General features: G+C 39.1%; 1 protein-coding gene across 1 annotated transcript in view; it reads right to left on the minus strand.

Moving 5' to 3' along the window:
* Positions 1-4,470: 4,470 nt before the first annotated feature.
* Positions 4,471-21,649, minus strand: part of C12H14orf132 (chromosome 12 C14orf132 homolog) — a 33,051-nt gene continuing 15,872 nt past the window's right edge. Inside the window, exon 2 of the mRNA XM_075844292.1 lies at positions 4,471-7,803. Within this exon, the coding sequence (XP_075700407.1) occupies positions 7,579-7,803 (225 nt within the window). The 3' untranslated portion in view covers positions 4,471-7,578. The remainder of the gene's footprint in view (positions 7,804-21,649) is intronic.

Genomic DNA, 21,649 nt, shown 5'->3' on the forward strand with positions numbered 1-21,649 from the left:
ATTCTTGTATATAGGGAGCAGTATTATAGTAGTTATATTCTTGTATATAATGGCAGTATTATAGTAGATATATTCTTGTATATAGGGGCAGTATTATAGTAGTTATATTCTTGTATATAGGGGCAGTATTATAGTAGTTATATTCTTGTATATGGGAGCAGTATTATAGTAGTTATATGCTTGTATATAGGGGGCAGTATTATAGTAGTTATATTCTTGTATATAGGGGGCAGTATTATAGTAGTTATATTCTTGTATATAGGAGGCAGTATTATAGTAGTTATATTCTTCTATATAGGGGCAGTATTATAGTAGTTATATTCTTGTATATAGGAGGCAGTATTATAGTAGTTATATTCTTGTATATAGGGATAGTATTATAGTAGTTATATTCTTGTATATAGGAGCAGTATTATAGTAGTTATATTCTTGTATATAGGGGGCAGTATTATAGTAGTTATATTCTTATATATAGGAGCAGTATTATAGTAGTTATATTCTTGTATATAGGGACAGTATGATAGTAGTTATATTCTTGTATATAGGGGCAGTATTATAATAGTTATATTCCTGTATATAGGGACAGTATTATAGTAGTTATATTCTTGTATATAGGGGCAGTATTATAGTATAGGGGCAGTATTATAGTAGTTAGATTCTTGTATATAGGGGGCAGTATTATAGTAGATATATTCTTGTATATGGGGGCAGTATTATACTAGTTATATTCTTGTATATAGGGGCAGTATTATAGTTGTTATATTCTTGTATATAGGGAGCAGTATTATAGTAGTTATATTTTTGTATATAGGGGCAGTATTATAGTAGTTATATTCTTGTATATAGGAGCAGTATTATAGTAGTTATATTCTTGTATATAGAAGGCAGTATTACAGTAGTTATATTCTTGTATATAGGAGGCAGTATTATAGTAGTCATATTCTTGTATATAGGGGCAGTATTATAGTAGTTATATTCTTGTATATAGGGGGCAGTATTATAGTAGCTATATTCTTGTATATAGGGGCAGTAGTATAGTAGTTATATTCCTGTATATAGGGGCAGTATTATAGTAGTTATATTCTTGTATATAGGGGCAGTATTATAGTAGTTATAGTCTTGTATATAGGGGCAGTATTATAGTAGTTATATTCTTGTATATAGGGAGCAGTATTATAGTAGTTATATTCTTGTATATAATGGCAGTATTATAGTAGTTATATTCTTGTATATAGGAGGCAGTATTATAGTAGATATATTCTTGTATATATGGGCAGTATTATAGTAGTTATATTCTTGTATATAGGAGGCAGTATTATAGTAGATATATTCTTGTTTATAGGGAGCAGTATTATAGTAGTTATAGTCTTGTATATAGGGGGCAGTATTATAGTAGTTATATTCTTGTATATAGGGGGCAGTATTATAGTAGTTATATTCTTGTATATAGGGGCAGTATTATAGTAGTTATAGTCTTGTATATAGGGGGCAGTATTATAGTAGTTATATTCTTGTATATAGGGGGCAGTATTATAGTAGTTATATTCTTGTATATAGGAGCAGTATTATAGTAGTTATATTCTTGTATATAGGGGGCAGTATTATAGTAGTTATATTCTTGTATATAGGAGGCAGTATTATAGTAGTTATATTCTTGTATATAGGAGGCAGTATTATAGTAGATATATTCTTGTTTATAGGGAGCAGTATTATAGTAGTTATATTCTTGTATATAGGGGGCAGTATTATAGTAGTTATATTCTTGTATATAGGGGCAGTATTATAGTAGTTATAGTCTTGTATATAGGGGGCAGTATTATAGTAGTTATATTCTTGTATATAGGGGGCAGTATTATAGTAGTTATATTCTTGTATATAGGAGCAGTATTATAGTAGTTATATTCTTGTATATAGGGGGCAGTATTATAGTAGTTATATTCCTGTATATAGGGGGCAGTATTATAGTAGTTATAACTACTATAATACTGCTCCTATATACAAGAATATAACTACTATAATACTGCCTCTATATACAAGAATATAACTACTATAATACTGCTCCTATATACAAGAATATAACTACTATAATACTGCCCCCTATATACTAGAATAGAGAGCGGTATTATAGTAGTTATTTCAGGTAAATAGATATATTTCTGGTATGATATTTTCATGTTGTAAATTATATCGTTGTTTTCCCCATCCTGTCTTTATATAATTAGATGTTTATATTTATGGTGAACTTGACACGTTTTTCCCTTTTTCACTGTTTCCCCTCATGAAAGGAAGAGCCTGTATCTACAGCAGATGTTTCTCTGCCGTCTCTTGCCTTCTGCCAATTTAATTTGCTTTACCCATGTTCCATCGTTGGAATAACACTGACGCACTAAATTGAATGTCACACTGGCAGCTGAGCTTTGAATGGGCATCACAGTGCGCAGCCGCTCGTCTTATGTAATATTCCAGCCAGACACAAATTCTGACAAACATTCTACCCTCTCTGCTGTGGTCAGGAAGTCACGCTATAATTCTTACAATAGAAAAGTAATGTAGAAATAATAATACTAATAACATGCAAGTTAACCAGAAAATACTTTTTCAGCCGTCCACATTATTGAAATATTACTTACATAGGGCCTACAGTGCAATAAAGTTTCTTCAATTCCAGGGGACAAACACTTTTAAAATTGAGGTTTATAAGTTTTTTTAACCAAAGTAGACGGTTGCAAAAATCTCTTTTTTTCTGACTAGGAGCTTTAAATATTCTTTCCTTTGCATAGCCATAGAGTTAAAATTTCTGTCTGCCAGCAACCACCACAAGGGGGAGCTCACTGTATAGGTATTTATACAGAGCCCCAGAACTAGCCCCAGAACTATCTAGTATTCATGTTTATTTCCGTATTACTTCAGGTAACCTAAAAACCATTCAACTTCATGTCTTAGTGACTACCATTTCATTAAATGTAGCTAGATCTAATGAAGCAGTCGCAGGAAGTTTTATCTGCTGTACAGTAGACTGCCTCGTTATTGTGCACAGACTTGTTTTGGGAGCATCCTACTCAGACGACAAGAAGTACATATCTCCCAGTAGTCTGTTTTTTGCTGGACTGTCCTGCAAACTGTGTTGCAAAGGGGCAGAACTTATGCAAATGTATATAAAAGGGCTTCCTGTACCATTATGAGGGTGGCCTTGGTTGTAATTGGACAGGGGTTAAAAAGTCTCCGCTTTGTGTTTCAAATGTTAGGACTTACGAAAGTAGAGGTCCGCGAGAGAAATCATGCAGATTCAAGATTAAAACGGGGCGATGTTACAAGCCCAATACAGACTGACAGTCATTTTAATCACCAAAATCGGGACAGTTTAAGCCCAGCCCTGTCCCATCTGGGAATGCCCCTTTTTGTTTACATTTGCACAAACTTCATGTTTTTTTCAGTCTGGACGGCAAGATTGTCCCACCAAAATCGGGACTGTTGGCCAATATGTTAGTGATGTTGGGATCCAGAAGCGAACTTGAAGTTACTGGGCCCCAATGCAAAATCTGTAACAGGACCTCCACCTGCCATGTGTGATTTGGGGCCCCCTCGGGATCCAGGGCCCAGACGCAACTGCAACTTCTGCAACCCCAATCTCCATTTGTATTTTTGTTAAAGTGCCCCCAACGCTGTACACAAAATTCCTATAAAAATAAATTTTTGCACGGCATTGCTCTTTAACACCAGTGATATCAAATCACTGCAGTACAGAAATAGAAACTCTGCCCACGCCAGACCACAGTGCGATTGTATACACGCCCGTGAATATTTCTGCAATGAATGTTTCCATTTGAGCAGGATACCCTTTCCTTACATTTAATTAGATTTCCTTTTTTTAGAAACCATTTGGAAACATCTCATTAGAAAACTTCCCTCTAAGACGTCACGTTAAATATTGATCGTCCTAGGAGAGAGAACATCCAAGATGTGAGTAATCAATTAAACATTACAACTGAAGAGGCGGCCTACGGCCTCATGAAAGCTCTGCCGGCCCTTATGGCAAGATGTATGTGCGATGGCAAGTGGTTCCTCCTTATGGATACAACGGAATTTCCTTCATTAGGTATTTATAAGGTCGTTTGGATTTCCTATGGCATTTAAAGGGGAACACCGCCTTCATTTAATCTCCTATAAATGTGTATGCCATAGGGGTATGGTAGAAGATAAAATTAGTGGGGGTTACCTCAACTGGAAAAATGCCTCTGTAGATCTTCCAAACCCCTTTGACACGACATAGAGATTTCCTCCATTTAAAATGTTGGACAAAAAGTTCAGATCAAAGAGAATTTTGGTAAAAAAAAACCACAAAGACCGTCCTATATTGAGAAGCCGCCAAAAGGTTGGAACAGCAATGACCAGGGCTGTAAGGCGCGGAGGTGTGAGCAAAATAAGAGACTATATGTATTGTTATTAAATACTTTATTTTATTTTTTTTACTATTTTATATACATATACACGAAAAGACAGTAAAAATTTTCAGAGAGAACGGCACATTAAAAAAAAGGAATCACATTACCTGGAAATACATTAACCCCTTAATTGTTTAAAAGATTCATAATGCAGTGGAAATGTTAAATGTCCATACAAATATAAGGACCTGGTTATCATTGTGTTCTCGCAAAATTATGGCAGTGTTCGTGCGCCACGGGTGTGTTACGGTTTCTTCATCTTTTTTAGACCCTATTACACATCAAAACCATAACAGAAATGTGGCGGCTTTACCCTATTTACTTTTATTTATATTTTTTTAATATTATTTTTCACTATTATTATATTTTTTACGGTTTATTTTTTGGCTATTTTCCTGTAAATATCTCAGGCAGCAAATTCGCAAATTTAAAGGGGTTTTGTCATTAAGACAACCCTTTTTTTTTTTTTTTTTATTGAAGCCTGCCCCTACTGGAGATATGTGGTATTACATGCCAGCCATAAACGGGCTGAGGCTGCCAGAGCAAAAGCTGATCTTTGTCAGCAGCAGTAGAGGGGATCCCTGAATGGAAACCCCCCTCTATAACGTCCATATGCCCTAACAGGGCATATAAAAAGGGGTTGTCCTCTTGAAACATCCCCTTTAATTTTAAAATTAATTTAAAAAAAAAGCAGTAATTAATACAAAATACATTTATTTACAATATCCTCATTAATTCCCCAATTTCTTTACATATTAAAATATAATCTTCGTGCCTCATTAATCTAAACAGAAAAAAATGGCCTTGTGGCCCATAGCAACCAATCACAACTCCCCTTTCATTTTCCAGAGCTCTGATTGGTTGCTATGGGCAATAAAACCCTTTGGACCTCATTAATCAAATCTGTCCAATAGTAAAATTGACTTGTCATCCATAGCCACCTATCAGAGCTCAGCTTTCATTTTCCAGAGCAGTTTAAGAAATGAAAGTTGCACTTTGATTGGTTGCTATGGGCAGTAAGTCAATGAAAGCTGTACTGTGATTGGTTGCTATAAGCAACAAGGGCAATTTTCCGTCAAACCCACGACCTGTGATTATACCCATAGGCCGATAAACCTGTCCCGAGTACGCTATATAATTTTAATAATTACCCCCTCCCCCCGTCCTCTTGTCATTATGGACATGAAGACCACATTCAGATGAGTTACTGGAAGCTTCTGAGCCCTAATGCAAAGTCTATAACAGGGCCCCCACCTACGATGTGCCATTTATAATACTGTTGTCGTCTTATGTGGCAGAGGGGCATTTCGCCCCCTCAGGCTCCCGGACCAGGTACAGTTTTTAGTAAATAACAGAGTTGTGGCCTAGTAGCCAAGTAACTAAGTACCCATGTCAAGGCAGAGTGGCTTTTTGGCATCTGCCCCAACAGTCAGCAACCCGGGGGGGGGGGGCATGCTCCTCCAGCAAACCCCTAAATTCGCCTTTGGAAAAAGTTCTCGGCATATTTCTTGGTGGTGTTTCTGTAAAACATAAACTCAGAAATGCCCCACTGTTTCAACCACATAACGTATCAGCTGCGACTAACCCGGGTGAATTCCGGGGCCCATTGAGCTTTTAGGGGTCCCATGGCGATCTGGGTAAATGCTCTATGCTTGTCACGCTAAATATGGGGTACACAGGGGGCTCACTGTTAAACTGCGGCCCAACGATCCAAGAGCAGGACCACGGTATACAATTTTGACACCAATAATCGTAGCCTGACTGCGGGCCAAGATTTACGGCCATAATACAGGTGCAAAAATGTGCCCAGAATTTACAAAAAAATATTTTAATTTATTAATTTTACCTTGATAGAAAATAAATCTGAATTTCCAATATCCAACTGCATAAACCTGTCGTTAAAATTAGAAATATGTATTTTAATTTCTTTTTGTGACTGAATTTTAATTTGCTATAATTTATCCCCCAAAAATTCTAAATTAATATTTTCGAATGAATTCTTAATTCTACATCACTAGAAAAATTTTCAACTTCATTAAATATTAAGCTTGTCTTAAAAATTGGAATTTTCCTTTTTGCAATTTACAAAAACACCTTCATAACTGTATTAAGATTATAATAAAATGACCCTGTCGTGTGGCATCTACAGATATAAATATAAAATATCAAGAGAAAAAGGAGAGCCCTTGTTAATTTATGCAAATCAGCTTTAGAACAAATTAATTTGGTTAATGACTTGGCTTTATCAAACTGGCACAATGACATCAACGACTTGACCGGTCAAGGATTAGTGACATCATCAGGCCGGTGCAGTGACATCACCTATTGAGAAACATTAATAAAAGCTGTTATTGGGGTAGATAAAAATATATCCTACTCCCCTGATTGTATCAGACAGGGATCCTGTCATATATACGGTTAAGAACGGAGACCTTTCGGGCCCTACAGATGCTCCGCCCTTGGGCACTGCCTGCCTGACCTCACGATCTATCTCACTTAAAGGGATTACATGACATTGTTCTGTTTGCCCTTTCTGCGCTGTCATATTTCTCCATATAATTAGTTAATTAGGCCACAACACATGTTTTATTTTCTCTGCAGCTGGAAATTCACTTAATTAAAATGTCTCAGAGACTGTCAATAATAAGTTTTGAAAAAGTTGTTCCACAGACCAATCAAAATGAGGTGGGTTCCCCCTCTACGTGCAGGTTCACCCCCTTTCCAGAAAGGTAGAGCCACATCTCCCTTGGCTTTACATCACCCATAATGAAAGAGGATGTGGCCAAACTGACCCTTTTCTCCTACTCCATGGATCCCTAATCCACGGGCCCCATAGAATCCACAGGGGCCACTTCAATGACTTGTATGGCCTAATTCACAGTAATACTGTACATCAAGATTAAACAACAGTGAAGAGTCCACCGCTCTAATATGGGGGTTGAATTATCCTTTGCTGCCGGGAGGCCCCAGTTCCGGAACATTTCTTTAGTACATTGAAACATTGTTTCTCTTTGTTAAATGTTTCATTATCTTTTCTTTTTCCGTCTGACAGAACTTAAATTATGAACACAGTAAGAACATCAATAAAAAATACTGTCTGAGTCTTGAAGCGCCAATGGCCACAGTTCCATCCTTCTTAAAAAGTAAACGCATAGACCACTCCGACCACCACGATATTTCCAATGGTGGCAATAATAGCAATCCATAACAGTATAGCATCATTGGAGGAGGGGGCCGGCTCTTCAGGGGGGCTCTGGACAGATGAGGCTGCATGGACGTTGGCCGATGAGTTGAATAAGGAATATTCCGTACCAAATTCATCGTTTGGTGAATCCATAAAAGCTCCTCCCATGACAGGGAGCTGTGGAAAGAAATAAAAAGGGAATCAGTATGAATGTGGTAAGCAATTTTGAAAGGGAGCTCTGTAAAAATATAAAGACATGTGAAACATACACCAAAACTAGTCTGTAGGCAGTATAACAGAAGTTCTATAATCGTATATAGGGGGCAGTATTATAGTAGTTATATTCTTGTATATAGGGGGCAGTATTATAGTAGTTATATTCTTGTATATAGGAGCAGTATTATAGTAGTTATATTCTTGTATATAGGAGCAGTATTATAGTAGTTATATTCTTGTATATAGGAGCAGTATTATAGTAGTTATATTCTTGTATATAGGAGCAGTATTATAGTAGTTATATTCTTGTATATAGGGGCAGTATTATAGTAGTTATATTCTTGTATATAGGAGCAGTATTATAGTAGTTATATTCTTGTATATAGGAGCAGTATTATAGTAGTTATATTCTTGTAGATAGGGGCAGTATTATAGTAGTTATATTCTTGTATATAGGGGGCAGTATTATAGTAGTTATATTCTTGTATATAGGAGCAGTATTATAGTAGTTATATTCTTGTAGATAGGGGCAGTATTATAGTAGTTATATTCTTGTATATAGGGAGCAGTATTAGGGTATGTGCACACACACTAATTACGTCCGTAATTGACGGACGTATTTCGGCCGCAAGTAGTGGACCGAACATAGTGCAGGGAGCCGGGCTCCTAGCATCATACTTATGTACGATGCTAGGAGTCCCTGCCTCTCTGTGGAACTACTGTCCCGTACTGAAAACATGATTACAGTACGGGACAGTTGTCCTGCAGAGAGGCAGGGACTCCTAGCATCGTACATAACTATGATGCTAGGAGCCCGGCTCCCTGCAGTGTGTTCGGTCCGGTACTTGCGGCCGAAATACGTCCGTCAATTACGGACGTAATTAGTGTGTGTGCACATACCCTTATAGTAGTTATATTCTTGTATATAGGGGCAGTATTATAGTAGTTATATTCTTGTATATAGGGGGCAGTATTATAGTAGTTATATTCTTGTATATTGGTGCAGTATTATAGTAGTTATATTCTTGTATATAGGGGCAGTATTATAGTCGTTATATTCTTTTATATAGGGGCAGTATTATAATAGTTATATTCTTGTATATAGGAGGCAGTATTATAGTAGTTATATTCTTGTATATAGGAACAGTATTATAGTAGTTATATTCTTGTATATAGGAGCAGTATTATAGTAGTTATATTCTTGTATATAGGAGCAGTATTATAGTAGTTACATTTTTGTATATTGGGGCAGTATTATAGTAGTTATATACTTGTATATAGGGGGCAGTATTAGGCTGGGTTCACACGTGGCGGAATTTCACTTAAATTCCGCTGCGGACACTCCGCAGCGTTAATCCGCAGCGGAGCCGTTTGTCCATTGACTTTCACTTTAATTTAGAAGTGTTCGTTTAGACGATGCGTAAAAAACGCTGCGGAGCATAGGCTGCGGAGCGGAATTTGGTGTCCGCAGCATGCTCTGTCTGTTGCGGAGCAGTGGCGGACTCATGGCGGAATTTCTCCATTGACTTCAATGGAGATTCTAATTTCCGCAATGAAGTCCGCAGCTGTCATGCACATGTTATGTGTGCTGCGGATGCGTCTTGCTTTTTTAACTTGACATTTCTTCATTCTGGCTGGACCTATGTATTTCTAGGTCTACAGCCAGACTGAGGAAGTCAATGGGGCTCCCGTAATGACGGGAGCGTTGCTAGGAGACGTCTGTAAATAGTCACTGTCCAGGGTGCTGAAAGAGTTAAGCGATCGGCAGTAGCTGTTTCTGCCCCCTGGACAGTGACTACCGATCCCAATATACAGCAACCTGTAAAAAAATATAAGTTCATACTTACCGAGAACTCCCTGCTTCTGTCTCCAGTCCGGCCTCCCAGGATGACGTTTCAGTCTAAGTGACGGCTGCAGCCAATCACAGGCCAATCACAGGCTGCAGCGGTCACATGGACTGCCGCGTCATCCAGGGAGATCGGGCTGGATGCCGAAAGAGGGACGCGTCACCAAGACAACGGCCGGTAAGTATGAAATTCGTTTACTTTCACTAGGGAAAGTGCTGTCCCTTCTCTCTATCCTGCACTGATAGGGAGAAGGGAAGCACTTTTCCCGCAGTCCGCAGCAGCTAGTCCGCATCAATTTTCTGCACATTTTGGGCAGATCCGCAGCCGTAATCCGCAACCCGGATTAGGTGCGGCATTGATGCGGACAGTTGCGGAGGAAATCCGCCACGTGTGGCCATGCCCTTATAGTAGTTATATTCTTGTATATAGGAGCAGTATTACAGAAGTTCTATAATCATATATAGGGGCAGTATTATAGTAGTTATATTCTTGTATATAGGGGGCAGTATTATAGTAGTTATATTCTTGTATATAGGGGCAGTATTATAGTAGTTATATTCTTGTATATAGGTGCAGTATTATAGTAGTTATATTCTTGTATATAGGGGCAGTATTATAGTCGTTATATTCTTGTATATAGGGGCAGTATTATAGTAGTTATATTCTTGTATATAGGTGCAGTATTATAGTAGTTATATTCTTGTATATAGGAGCAGTATTATAGTAGTTACATTTTTGTATATAGGGGCAGTATTATAGTAGTTATATTCTTGTATATAGGGGGCAGTATTATAGTAGTTATAGTCTTGTATATAGGGGGCAGTATTATAGTAGTTATATTCTTGTATATAGGGGCAGTATTATAGTAGTTATATTCTTGCATATAGGAGCAGTATTAAAGAAGTTCTATAATCATATATAGGGGCAGTATTATAGTAGTTATATTCTTGTATATAGGGGGCAGTATTATAGTAGTTATATTCTTGTATATAGGAGCAGTATTATAGTAGTTATATTCTTGTATATAGGTGCAGTATTATAGTAGTTATATTCTTGTATATAGGGGCAGTATTATAGTCGTTATATTCTTGTAAATAGGGGCAGTATTATAGTAGTTATATTCTTGTATATAGGAGGCAGTATTATAGTAGTTATATTCTTGTATATAGGAGCAATATTATAGTAGTTATATTCTTGTATATAGGAGCAGTATTATAGTAGTTACATTTTTGTATATAGGGGCAGTATTATAGTAGTTATATTCTTGTCCATAGGAGAGGATAGACGTGTGCTTGTGAGCTCCCTGTTAGGACTATGCATGGCTTCTGACCCAGGTGGAGGGGAGGGGTCCTGGGCTGATGATCCTGGGAAAGCCCAGAGTCTGGAGTTTGACCTGCAGCATGGAGATGGTGGAGGTGAAGATCTGGAAATGGTGGCTGGTGAGTCAACTGAATCTCATGATGTTGGTGAATTGTGCACAAAAATGACAAAGAAAAATATCTTTAAAATGGAAATGCAAGTTCGCAAATTGAGAACTGAAATTAACCAAGAGACTGATCCAAAGGCAAAGCTGATGAAATGTGAGTGTCTTGATGTTTGTACACGTGAGCTGGTGATATTGAAGGAGAGATTGCAGAAAGACTCATGCACAGTGCCCAAAATAAAGAACCGGGCAATGGAGAATAAAAGGGAGACTAGAGCCCAAACTGTGAAGAGAAAAAATATCATTGCAAAAAAAGACACTGACTATAAGACTGTGTATAATATTGTGGAGCAGGGAAACCCTGGAAGATATGAGTGTGCAGTGGCTGGAGGATCACATCTCTCATCATGTGTGGGGTCTGTGCAATCAGTGAACAAAAATGCTGCTAAAGCTGCAGAGAAATGTGTGCCAGCTGACGAGGGGTTAACTGCAGTAGACTCTATGTGCAGTACTGATGAAGTGAATGCGAGTGGCACTCCGGGGAGTGAGCAAGAAAGTGCCTCATGTCCTGACATTATAAGTGAGACCTCGCTCACCGCGGTGATTGACAGTCTGATATCTGATGAACCAGCGGCACAGGCTGAGGCGGACATTGCAGACCCTGTGCTGGAGGTTCAGCCGTCCGCAGTGTCAGTGAATGGAGTGCAGGTTACACAGCGATCAGGAGCAGACACAGGAGGATCTGCAGTACAATCAGCAGAGGAGAGGTCCAGTCCTGACCCACCTGCTGACAGACCTCAGTACAGGAGACTGTTCTCCAGCGTCACAAGACCGACTAACCCCACACCTCAGAGGAGGAACGCGGTCAGAATCAGGTACTCAGGACCAGAGGAAAACATCCCTTCCAGACTCTACATTGGGAAAGTTTTGTTGAAGGAGTTTATGAAGTTTAAAGCTTCTGAGGTGTTCGCTCTGATCCACGTTCCCTCCAGCAGGAATTATGACATCAGTTTCAAGCTGCAATATAGTCTAGACTTGTTCTGGAGTATTTATAACGATACAAAGGAGCACGCGATGTGGGAGCATCTACATGTCATCCAGCTGACTAAACCCCAGGTAGTCACCGCCACCGTCCTGTTCCAGTCTGAGGTGGTGGCTCTGGCAGATTTGCAGCACTGGTTGAGCAGATATTGTGAGGTGAAGAGACTGCCAACAAAGATCTATGATGAGGAGGAGATCTGGAATGGAGGATATTCTGTCAAGATCCAGCTGGTTCAGGAGAATGGAGTGACCAGACATCTGCCGCACTCCTTCTACCTGGGCTCGGAGAGAGGCATATGTTACTACCCTGGTCAACCGCGACGGTGCCATAGATGTGGGGGCAGACACCTGGCGTTCAACTGTTCCCGTATTAAGTGCTCACTATGTGGTCAGTTTGGGCATGTGAAGGACGAGTGTACAGGACCTGTCATCTGTAACCTGTGCTTAGGACCTGGACATACATTCCGGGAGTGTCCACATGCAGAACATAATAAAGAGGAGACCTTTAAAGAAGCCATGGAGGAAGAGCAGGAGGATGTCTCCATATGTGTAGATACAACCCCAGAACCTGGAAGCCCCAGCGATGATGTAAGCCGAAGTACCAGAGACCCTGCTCCAGGGACGAATGTCCCATCTGTGGATGCTGCAGAAGTGTCACCAGCCACTGAAAATAGAGGTCATGCTAAAAGTAAAATATCCAGTCACTCTGTCACCAAAACATCTAAAAATCTGCCCAACACCATTAAGGAACCAGCTGATCCAGCTGCAGCGACCAGTAAGGAACCAGCTGATCCAGCTGCAGCGACCAGTAAAAAACCAGCTGATCTAGTCGCAGCGACCAGTAAAGAACCAGCTGATCCAGCCGCAGCGACTAGTATGGATGAGGAGGGATTTCAGACGGTTAAAAGGAGAAGTAAAACAGATGATTCTTCGAGGAAAAAAATCACTGCTGCAAAGAAATCACCGGAGTCTCCAGTGCTGGCGATAACGGGGGGACGTTACTGTGCGCTGGGAGAAGATGACCAGGAAGAAGAAGCAGAGATGGAGCAAGTCTCCTCACGCAACCCAGACGACGAACCTCAGGATGAAGACTCTGACCCCCCAATGTCCACCAAAAGATGGGGTGTAACGGGACATAGCAGTGGAAGAAGGAAAAAAAGTAGGAAAGATCTGTAACCAGGATGATGCTGAAAATCACCTCCATCAATGTGAACAGTGTGAAGAATAGGAGCAGGCGGCAGGCGATATTCCAGCGTCTGTCTGACGACAAATCTGACATCATCTTTATACAAGAGACTTATCTGAAGAGCAATGCTCAGGTGTATGCAGCCAAGAGAGACTGGAGACATGGACCATCATTCTGGTCCTTTGGACTGGAACGAAATGATGGCGTAGGAATTCTATTTAATAATATGGATGTACAAGTGGAGAAAGTCCTGGAGCTCTGCTCCGGCCGCTGCCTGATGCTGGACTTTACCCTGGACACTGTACATTATAGAGTCATTAATATCTATGCCCAGCAAACCAGGAAAGAGAGGAGGGAATTATTCCAAAATATTAAGCCCTATTGTTTTACTTCTAAGGTCTTTATTTTGAGTGGTGACTTCAATAGTGTCTCCAGTAATGTGGATCGTTCCAGTAGTCACAAAAGATTGAGATATGATGAAAATTTTCTCAATAGTCTAGTCCAGCAGGCTCATTTAGTGGACCCCTATGGTCTACATTGTAGTCGTAAAGCCTACACTTATCATAAGGGAGGTCATGCAAGCAGAATAGACCGTGTGTACATTAAGAAAGAATTGAAGTGTTCTCAGTATAGGATAAGTCCTATAGAGTTCTCCGACCATTGTATGGTGAGTGTAACGCTGGATCTGGACGATGCTGTGGTCTATGGTAAGGGCTACTGGAAGGTAAATAGCTCTGCGCTCCAGGATCCACAGTTTAAAGAGTCCTTTATCACATTTTATAATGACCGGAGAACTACCCAGTGTATGTGCGATGATACAGCGGAGTGGTGGGAGGACATGAAAAGAGACATCAAGCAGTTTATTATAAGAGCTGCAAAGAGACGGAGTAATATGGAGTATATGAGGTATTCTGCCCTGAGACTGCTACTGAGCCGTCTATATAGTAAGATGAATAGTGGAGAGCAGGTAGACGGAGAGAGCGTCCGCCAGATAAAGCAGAAGATGAGACAGCTGCAGTATGATCGCCTCAAGTCCCTGAAGGCAGAAGGCCAGTTTGATAGTTGGGGGGTTCATACCCCAGATCCCTTTATTGCCTGTAAGAACCGGGTTAGTAAGAAACGTCTGGTGAGTCTATTAGATGAGAACGGGATGGAGCAATCAGAACAGAAAAAACTTCATAAAATCATTGGAAATTATTATGGAAAACTGTTTGAAGGGAGTCAGATTAGAGATGGCGACATAAAGGCCTATCTGAAGAGTGTGACCCTGCCAAAATTAGATCCAGCGCAGGCAGATGGCATGGCTGACCCTATATCTGAGGAGGAGGTAAAGAGGAGCATCGACTCCTTAAAAACCAAGAAGAGTCCTGGTCTGGACGGCCTGACCAGCGAGTTTTATAAGGAGTTCAGGGATTTATTGGCCCCTGACCTGGTGCAGGTATATAATGATTGCCTCTCTGCTGGGAAACTTTTACAATCGCAGTATAAATCTGTTCTAGTTCTCCTAGCAAAGAAGGGAAATCAGAAAGATTTAAAAAATTGGCGTCCATTGTCCCTGCTGAACACGGATTATAAAATCCTGGCCAAGATCTTGTATTACAGGCTGAGTGAGGTGGCGGATGATCTCATCATCCCTAATCAGACGTGTGGTGTGAAAGGCCGGACTATAGAGGACTCCTTGCTGCTGATGAGAGAATCCATGACTTATATTAAGCAGCATGAGGTGGGGACATATATAGTAGGCTTAGACCAGAGTAAGGCCTTTGATAGAGTCCATCATGACTACCTGTATCAGGTGTTGTTGGAGTACGGCCTTCCTGCGCAGTTTGTACAATGGCTGCAGGTTCTGTATAAGGAGGCAGTTAGCCGGCCTCTGATTAATGGTCACTTGGCAGACGCCTTCAGTATAAAGTCGGGTGTGCGGCAAGGCTGCCCTCTCAGCCCATTATTATATGTGTTTAGTCTGGATCCATTTTTAAGGAAATTGCAGGACAATAAAAAGTTTATGGGGTTGAAATGTCATTTGCAGAATAAAGTAGAGGAGATAAAGTTCTGCGCCTATGCGGATGACGTGACGGTCATGTTGTCTTCTGCTGGTGACTGTGCAGCTCTACAGCAAGAGATAGCCAGGTTTTCCCAGGTGTCTAATTCTGCTGTGAATATGGAGAAGAGCGAGGCCTTGTGGTTGGGAAGTGACAGCGATGTCTTCTCGGTGCCCTTCAGAACAGTTCAGGAGAAGATAAAGATTTTGGGGGTTGTGTTTGGAGCTGTGGATGAAGGGAAGGTGAACTGGGAGGAGAAGTTAGCGCTGTGTGAGCAGAAGGTGCTGAGCTGGAAGCACTGGCGGCTGACGTATCAGGAGAAGGTCCGCCTGTTGAAGAGCTTCCTCCTCCCGCTCTTCCTATATATCAGTGTGGTGTTTCCAGTACCGGATACTTTACTTCCCAGACTGACAAACGTTTTCTTCCGCTTCTTGTGGGGTAACAGGGTCAATGTAGTCAGGAGGAACATTGTCTATCTCCCTCATAAGGAAGGTGGTCTCTCCATGCCCTGCCCGGAGCTCTTCTTTAGTCTTATGTTTCTGATGAAGAATTTTTTATTTTGTAAGAATGCTGAGGTGAAGCCATGGGGCAGTTTGTTTAAAAGTCAGATCCAGCAGTTTGTGTCTGTGTGGTCAATAGGTGACCCCATAAAGAGGATCTCAGGGCGCATTAAGAATAACGTGTCTTGGTATGGAGTCAATATAATCAGGAAGATCATTAAATGGAAGATCTTATATGATGATGTCAAGTTACTCCATAGGAAGGAGTTGTACAAGAAGCTCCTTAGATGTCAGTTCACTGTCCATATACAATTGAGGGAAGCCCCGAGCCTTGATATAAGACAGGCTGCAAAAATCCTGGATGACTCTAGAGTTCCTCCGCACATGAGGGACGTGGCATGGTTAGGATTCCATGGCAAAATGTATGTTAGAGTCAACCTTAAGTGTAGATTCATGTTGGACAGATTCTGTCCTAGAGAAGAGTGTCCCCAGATACTAGAGACCATGGAACATCTACTGCTAGAGTGTCCTTTCAGTATACAATTATGGGAAGCTGTGTCCCTGTCCCTGCAGTTACCACATCTAGTGGGACAGCCATACTCTCAGCTACTGTATGGAGACTTCCAGCCTGAACTTAGTGTATATGATAGAAGTTCATTATATGTCATAAATGTGGTGACCCTGTATCATCTGTGGTGTGCGCGATGCAGCCTGGTCATCAATAAAGAAGAACTCTCCTGTAATACTGTCAGGCATAATATCTTGGAAAGTCTTAAGACTGTGTATAGGAAAGATATGGAAAATAATTTGAATTTATACTGGAGGAATATTAATATATCATGCTTTGTTTAATATTTGTGATGTTATTAAGAGACAAGTTTTGTTCTATATTTGTCATGACTGTCTTGTAAATACATTGTAATATTTTGTTGCAAGTTTTCAAATAAAAAAGATCATTATAGTAGTTATATTCTTGTATATAGGGGGCAGTATTATAGTAGTTATATTCTTGGATATAGGAGCAGTATTATAGTAGTTATATTCTTGTATATAGGGGCAGTATTATAGTAGTTATATTCTTGTACATAGGAGGTAGTATTATAGTAGTTATATTCTTGTATATAGGAGCAGTATTATAGTAGTTATATTCTTGTATATAGGGGGCAGTATTATAGTAGTTATATTCTTGTATATAGGAGCAGTATTATAGTAGTTATATTCTTGTAGATAGGGGCAGTATTATAGTAGTTATATTCTTGTATATAGGGGGCAGTATTATAGTAGTTATATTCTTGTATATAGGGGCAGTATTATAGTAGTTATATTCTTGTATATAGGGGGCAGTATTATAGTAGTTATATTCTTGTATATTGGTGCAGTATTATAGTAGTTATATTCTTGTATATAGGAGCAGTATTATAGTAGTTACATTTTTGTATATTGGGGCAGTATTATAGTAGTTATATTCTTGTATATAGGGGGCAGTATTATAGTAGTTATATTCTTGTATATAGGGGCAGTATTATGGTAGTTATAGTCTTGTATATAGGGGCAGTATTATAGTAGTTATATTATTATATATAGGAGCAGTATTATAGTAGTCATATTCTTGTATATAGGAGGCAGTATTATAGTAGTTATATTCTTGTATATAGGGGCAGTATTATAGTAGTTATATTCTTGTATATAGGGGCAGTATTATAGTCGTTATATTCTTGTATATAGGGGCAGTATTATAGTAGTTATATTCTTGTATATAGGAGGCAGTATTATAGTAGTTATATTCTTGTATATAGGAGGCAGTATTATAGTAGTTATATTCTTGTATATAGGAGCAGTATTATAGTAGTTATATTCTTGTATATAGGAGCAGTATTATAGTAGTTAAATTTTTGTATATAGGGGCAGTATTATAGTAGTTATATACTTGTATATAGGGGGCAGTATTATAGTAGTTATAGTCTTGTATATAGGGGCAGTATTATAGTAGTTATATTCTTGTATATAGGAGCAGTATTATAGTAGTTGTATTTTTGTATATAGGAGCAGTATTATAGTAGTTATATTCTTGTATATAGGAGCAGTATCATAGTAGTTATATTCTTGTATATAGGGGGCAGTATTATAGTAGTTATAGTCTTGTATATAGGAGGCAGTATTATAGTAGTTAGATTCTTGTATATAGGGGGCAGTATTATAGTAGTTATATTCTTGTATATAGGAGCAGCATTATAGTAGTTATATTCTTGTATATAGGGGGCAGTATTATAGTAGTTATATTCTTGTATATAGGGAGCAGTATTATAGTAGTTATATTCTTGTATATATGAGCAGTATTATAGTAGTTATATTCTTGTATATTGGGGGCGGTATTATAGTAGTTATATTCTTGTATATAGGGGGCAGTATTATAGTAGTTATATTATTGTATATAGTGGCTGTATTATAGTAGTTATATTCTTGTATATAGGGGGCAGTATTATAGTAGTTATATTCTTGTATGTAAGAGCAGTATTACAGTAGTTATATTCTTGTATATATGAGCAGTATTATAGTAGTTATATTCTTGTATATTGGGGGACAGTATTATAGTAGTTATTTTCTTGTATATAGGGGGCAGTATTATAGTAGTTATATTATTGTATATAGTGGCTGTATTATAGTAGTTATATTCTTGTATATAGGGGGCAGTATTATAGTAGTTATATTCTTGTATGTAAGAGCAGTATTACAGTAGTTATATTCTTGTATATATGAGCAGTATTATAGTAGTTATATTCTTGTATATTGGGGGCGGTATTATAGTAGTTATATTCTTGTATATAGGAGCAGTATTATAGTAGTTATGTTCTTGTATATAGGGGGCGGTATTATAGTAGTTATATTCTTGTACATAGGGGGCAGTATTATACTTATTTCAATAATGACTGGAGTTGCACTTTAAATAGTGTGTGTTTAAGGAGACGTTTGTTGTAATAATCTTTGCTGTATGTCAATAATTCAAAAAAATTGCCAGAAGTTGCTGTTTTTGTTGATTGTGTGTTTTTTAAAATGAAATGAAAACGTGTTTCTTTCTATCGCACCATGACATGTTTACTGCTTCTGTTTGATGTGTTAATATCCACCTAACCGCCAGATACTATGAATATTTCATCTCTCTGCTAACAGCTTCCAACCTTTGACAGCAAAAATAAATCATGTAAATGACAGCAAAAACCATGACCCCAAAACATTTTTTTTCCTTTTACTGAAGAAAATTAATTTCCATGAATTGCTACTTTAAAAAAAATCACCAGAAAGTAATTCAATTGGAGGGGGTTAGAAATCTCTTGTATGAAGCATCAAAACACTTTTATGCATAAAATAGATTCCCGTTAGTTTAAATGGAGAATTTTCCCGCTGCTGATGCTGCTTAGTGCCACTTATTACTGTACAGAACCTGTTTAGAAAACAATTACCCACACTTATAAGAGAGTAACGACTATACAAGCCGCCTATGTGTCTGCAATGGACCCTGAAGAGGTAGAGCCAAGGCTTAATTTGATGCCCACCCCCAATGTGTACCCATGGACAGGGCTCCTCATCTTCATGCTGTACAATGGACAGACAATGGGCGAGGTGGGGGGGCATGTTAGGAGTAATTCCTTTTTGCAGTGATATATAAAGAAGAGGAGGCGCCCCATAGTGAAGACCTAAATGGGCCTTTATTATAGCTACGGGGTTAGCGCCGAGGACAGAAGGGTTTGGTGTTTGTTTGCCACTGCCTTTCATGAACCTTGGGCCAATTTCCCACCCCCTGGTTTACTAACAATTTATATCTTTTGGAGATAAGAGTTCTGTATAGGTTCTTGATACCCAGTAGTAAAGGGATGGTACCAATCAGGGCTGGGCCCCCTCTCTCCAAAGGCACCCTAGCATGTGAATGACCTCTAGGTTATGTACGACCTTGTCTTTTTGATTCTTGTTATGGGCAACTCTACTTTTTTTAAACAAGCAATTTTTCTGGACTTCTGACGCCCTTGGCAAGAGCCATTATGCCTCTGTAAAGGATTTGCCAGACACAGCTTCTGTGTCGACGCCCGTGGGCAATCAGTCTGCACCTGCTCCTATGTCTGTGAGACTGACTCCATCTTCCACCACTCAGGATGGCAGGCTTAGGAGTGGGAGAGCCTATCACAGCCTGGCCAGATGGAGCTAGCTCCCGCCCACTGTCTATTTATACCTGCCTTTCCTGTTCCTCCTTTGCCTGTGATTCTGCCCTGCTTGTTTCCTGGCCTTGCTGCTACTGCTTGTACTACTCATCCTCTGCTTGTTATAGACCTTGGCTTTCTGACCACTCTCCTGCTCAGTGTTTTGTACCTCGTTCTCTCCTGGTTTGACTCGGCTCGTTCACTATTCTTGTTGCTCACGGTGTCTCCGTGGGCAGCTGCCCCGTTTCCCTAGCTTCTGTATACCCTTGTCTGTTTGTCTGTCTTGCACTTACTGAGCGTAGGGACCGTCGCCCAGTTGTACCCCGTTGCCTAGGACGGGTCGTTGCAAGTAGGCAGGGACTGAGTGGCGGGTAGATTAGGGCTCACCTGACTGTCTCCCTACCCCGACATTACAGCCTCACCCCAATCTGGAGGGGAAAATATTTTATAAATAGAAATGTTATTATAATGCTATAGAGAGCTTATTGCCTACATATACTATTTATATATAAGGGTCTCTATATATGTGTAATTTAGTGTAACAGTTGTATAAAATATTCATCCCACCTAAACCCACCTCATTCACAGCACCTCTCCTGGCATTCTTCAACAATGCATTTACAGCGGAGAACCCAGGGCCCCGCATCTTGTTTTGCCCTTCTCAGGCACAGATTATACTCATAAATCATTTCCATCAGTAAAGTACAATAATAATTGTACATTGTGTACCCTCCCCCATAATTAGCTGAGCTTATTTCTAATGTAACTGGAGCGCTCCAGCTGGAGTTTTACATCCCAATCACAAAAAAATAATGTCGTCTGGTACCTGATCCTTTGTGCAGCTTTATATCATTCTGATTGAAGCCCAGGCTGGTATTATGCTGTGATGTGAAATTCATCTAATTCGATCATATTTACATAAACTTTATATAAACTTCTTAGAACAAAAACCTAAAAGTAAAACACTTATCTGCAAGATTTTCTGGAGACTGAGACAAACCGTATCTATCAGAGAAAAGAGGGTAATATCTGGATGTAGTATCCTCCATCTTTGGCTAGGAATAAGCTAATGGGTGGGCCTTGATAAGTAGGCAGAGCTTAATGTGCAGTGCATTCTACTTTATACTGATATCTATGTCCAAGAATATACCTACTATAATACTGCCCCTATATACAAGAATATAACTACTATAATACTGCTCCTATATACAAGAATATAACTACTATAATACTGCTCCTATATACAAGAATATAACTACTATAATACTGCCCCTTATATACAAGAATATAACTACTATAATACTGCCCCTATATACAAGAATATAACTACTATTATACTGCCCCCTATATACAAGAGTATAACTACTATAATACTGCCCCCTATATACAAGAATATAACTACTATAATACTGCCCCCCATATACAAGAATATAACGACTATAATACTGCCCCTATATACAAGAATATAACTACTATAATACTGCTCCTATATACAAGAATATAACTACTATAATACTGCTCCTATATACAAGAATATAACTACTATAATACTGCCCCTATATAAAAGAATATAACTAC

Source organism: Rhinoderma darwinii, chromosome 12 (assembly GCF_050947455.1).
Source record: "Rhinoderma darwinii isolate aRhiDar2 chromosome 12, aRhiDar2.hap1, whole genome shotgun sequence".
In the NCBI taxonomy this organism is placed as follows: Eukaryota; Metazoa; Chordata; class Amphibia; order Anura; family Rhinodermatidae; genus Rhinoderma; species Rhinoderma darwinii.